This window comes from Trachymyrmex septentrionalis, unplaced genomic scaffold (assembly GCF_001594115.1).
Source record: "Trachymyrmex septentrionalis isolate Tsep2-gDNA-1 unplaced genomic scaffold, Tsep1.0 scaffold13, whole genome shotgun sequence".
Taxonomy (NCBI): domain Eukaryota; kingdom Metazoa; phylum Arthropoda; class Insecta; order Hymenoptera; family Formicidae; genus Trachymyrmex; species Trachymyrmex septentrionalis.
The window spans coordinates 2,675,271-2,678,923 of NW_017304438.1; the positions used below are offsets into that span (position 1 = coordinate 2,675,271).

At 37.0% G+C, this 3,653-nt stretch overlaps 1 protein-coding gene across 1 annotated transcript in view; it reads left to right on the plus strand.

Annotated features, from left to right (window-relative positions):
* Window positions 1-3,653, plus strand: part of LOC108756663 — a 75,104-nt gene that overhangs the window by 59,841 nt on the left and 11,610 nt on the right. The window contains exon 4 of the mRNA XM_018500653.1: window positions 180-284. Coding sequence (XP_018356155.1) covers window positions 180-284 — 105 coding nt within the window. The remainder of the gene's footprint in view (window positions 1-179; window positions 285-3,653) is intronic.

Below are 3,653 nucleotides of genomic sequence, written 5' to 3' on the forward strand. Positions count from 1 at the left end.
AACCTCTGTCGCGTCACCGTGATGTACGGCGCGTATTTGTAAGGGTGACATACGCGATTCTTGTTTTGCGCAAATAGAACGGGAGACAAACGAACGGCACATTGCCATTTCTCGCTGCTACGCTCGGCTCCCCAGCGCGCACTTCCGCACGTCGCACGTATGACGCGTCTCTGTTCCAGGCAGTGAATGATCTGGTCACGGAACTGGAGCAGGCGAATATCACGTGCACCGCAACTATCACATTCGCCGAGAACGATTACAAGGAGCAGCTGCGAACCTTGAAGGTAAAAAAAGTCAGGGCTTAAATGTCAACTTGCTTTCTCACCTTCATTCCAAATCTCTTACGGCGAAATCTCACCCCAAGAAAGTGAAAATACAATCGCCCTTGGAAAAAAAAAGAAAAGAAAAGAAAAGTGCAAATATGTCACTTTTTAAGCAAGAGTAACAATTTTCACTCTTTTCAAAGTGAATTTTCCACTCGAAGGAAAGTGAGATTTCACTCTGAAAAGAGAAGATCGTCATTATTTTTTAGAAGTGAGATATTTTTCACTTTTTTCAAGGATGGGGTTGCATTTTCACTCTCTTGGAGGTTTTACTGTAAGAAATTTAGAGCGTTCGTCCGCCTTTACGAGATCTTGTAGCGATCATTTTGTGCAATTAGATCGAGCTGATCAATTCGATCAATCAGTCAAGCTCCCTTGATAGTGCGAGAATCTTTCGTTTTTCACGTAATTCGCTTTGAAGTCCGTTTTGGTGAAATGAACGTCAAGGTATCGATTGGAAGCGCAATATAGATTCATCGGGATTTACACTTGCAGCGTACGATGTGTGCGAATTAACTCAATATCTGGTCAAATGAGGATTCGGACGTGCCTTAAAGATAACTGGGAAAACGTCGTTTGTTAATATTTAGCAAAAAGCTCGGTATAAAAATTAAATCTAGATTAACGTGAAATGGCGACGCGATAAAATTTTCAACTCGTAATCATCACTATCTCTTTTGCTTCATTAGTATCATTTATCGCATTTTATGTGTATCAGTGATGCTTCGTCAAATGGAAACTGAAACCTTTTTTAATAAAAGATACACGTATCGCTATTCCAGGAATTGGACACTAGGATCATTATTGGAAGTTTTTCGCCGCAATTGGCGCAACGTGTCTTCTGTGAGGTAAGTTGCGATAGAAAAAGCAAAATTTAAATCTCAAAAGAGAAATTATTTTTAGACATTTTCGTAATTACCATAAAATAAGCTTTGTTCAAATAAGGGGGATAAAACTTGCAGCCATTTTTCGCGAGTACCCACCGCCATGATAAAGAACGGCTACGACCACATCCTTACGGACTAATTAATGACGCTTTTAATAACTCCCATTACAGTCCGTGTAATTTCGACAAAGTTAGGTCGCCGTTTCAACTATTCATTCATTTTTGAAATTCCCACCGGTTCAGTTGAAAACCCTTGCTAACAAGAAGAAACAATTTTGTGGTTGTTCCATGTTTAGCCGGTTCGAGTTTAGAACAGCAGCAGTTTTTGCCAAAGTGGAAGAAACGCGAGGGAACGCAGGAAACAGATAAACCCTGGTCTCTCTTTTATTTGTAAGAAATTCACGCGTTTTGTTGCATGCGACTGCGTTTGTCCATGACTGTAAAATTCGTTTAAAAGTTTAACTTTCACAGCGCTCATACTTTTAAATGTCATTACCAATTATCTCGATTAATTATCTCGCAGCAACGTTATCTACTTTATCTCTTTTATAAATCCTGCTACTAAAGATACATATAGAATAAAATTCTCTTTCAAAATACGTTCTACTGCTACCAAATGAAATTCTCTTAAAATCTGATAACGATGCACTGACATTTAAATTACACAATCTGACAAACCGTAAGAGATAAATACACATGTCCACTCGGACTCGTTTGATCATTCAGCGATTTATTGAACGCGGAAATTGCTTTCATGTCAAGTATTATAAAAACAACACAATATATTTTATGGAAAAGTAACGCACAATTATTATACAAATCAAATTTCATTATGTCTATTTGACGATAAGGACTCATTCTCATACTCACGTCTACCGATGTATAGTAAATCAACAATACCTTTCGAATTTCACAAAAGGGAAGCGTTCTACCAATCCCTTGCACTGTTTTCGGATTTTACGAGCGCGGACTTGCGAACGTAAAAGCGGTGCAATAGTGATATTTCTTCACAAACGTTTACAAAACTGAGATGAAAAAAGTCCGAAACGTTTTTATGCTACATTCCATGACGTTATAAAATTTTCAACGGGGCTTTATACACGGAAAAGAAAATGTTTTTGGCTACAGCTAATTCTGATTAACTAAAATTGCATTAGCTACTATAGCGATGAAATTTACTATGAATACTTACAGAGGATTTGCTGCTGTAGCTAATACAAGGACGTGATAGCAAAGTATGCATGTCTGTTACAGATCAATTTATTTAGCGACATGAAGTTAGTTGTCATAGTTATCGAATATATCCGTGTAAAAGAAAATTGTCTCTACCACAGCTAAATATGACTTGCTGAAATTGTACTTGCTACCAAATTGTCTGCTACACAGAAAAAATGTTTGCTGCAGTGATCAATATATCGACATAATAGCAAAATACTTGTCTGTTACAATGATAATATCTAGGCTTCACAGTTATAGAATGGAAATTAGACCTCGCAGACACGACGTCAGGTGTTTATATAATACTATTGAATTAGCTGCCAAACTTAATTTTTAACTGTGGCACCTAATCTTTTTTTTTCCGTGTACGCTTACAAACCATCGAGCCGAGCTTTTTGATTTTTACATGAATACCATCTCCAAATTCTTTGGAGTGGAATCTCATCCTTAAGAGTGAAAATTGAGCCAGTTTGGAAAAAGAGCAGATCAATTTTCTATTTTTAAGAGTGAGATTTCATTCTTCAGAGTGAGATCCATTGTAAAAGTTTTAGAGAGTATATACCACGCGTGTCCCCGTATTACTATGTAATATAGCAATTCTTTTTCCTATTGCTTGTTAAATTGACACTAGAACCACAATTGTGCGATTTTTTACTCATCTGATAGTTCTTTTTCAGTTAATTTAGATTTGCACGTGGAGTTTTAAATTTTTATGACTTTGTATGAATAACTATGATTAACTACAAGCAATTTTACTTTTATGGTGACAACCCTCCCTCGCAAAAAGCTAGATTTATCTTGAATCGCGATTGGATTTAAACCCGTGATTCTAGTGTCAAATAGCTTTACTGTTACGTATATAAACAGAAGGAAAATATCAAACGTATCAGACAATCAGACGGATATTCATCAAGTCCGTAATATCGCGTAAGCACAAGCACGTGATATCAAAGTAGGACACGGAGTTTACACTCTCCCTTTGTAATTTGAGGCCCAACCGACCGCAGAAGCTTTCGGAGTCTTGTTTGTTGTGCGAATTTTGAAGTACACATCAAGCTCGCATAGTGATAAACTGATGAACATGCAGATTAGACACTGGAATATACGTAAGCAAACGAATGGATTTATATTATCAATTGAGAGAAAACCCTTGCATTTTAGGTCACGCTATACTATAGTATAATCCATGCCAAAATCATTACCCAAGTTATCATAAAGAAAATCAA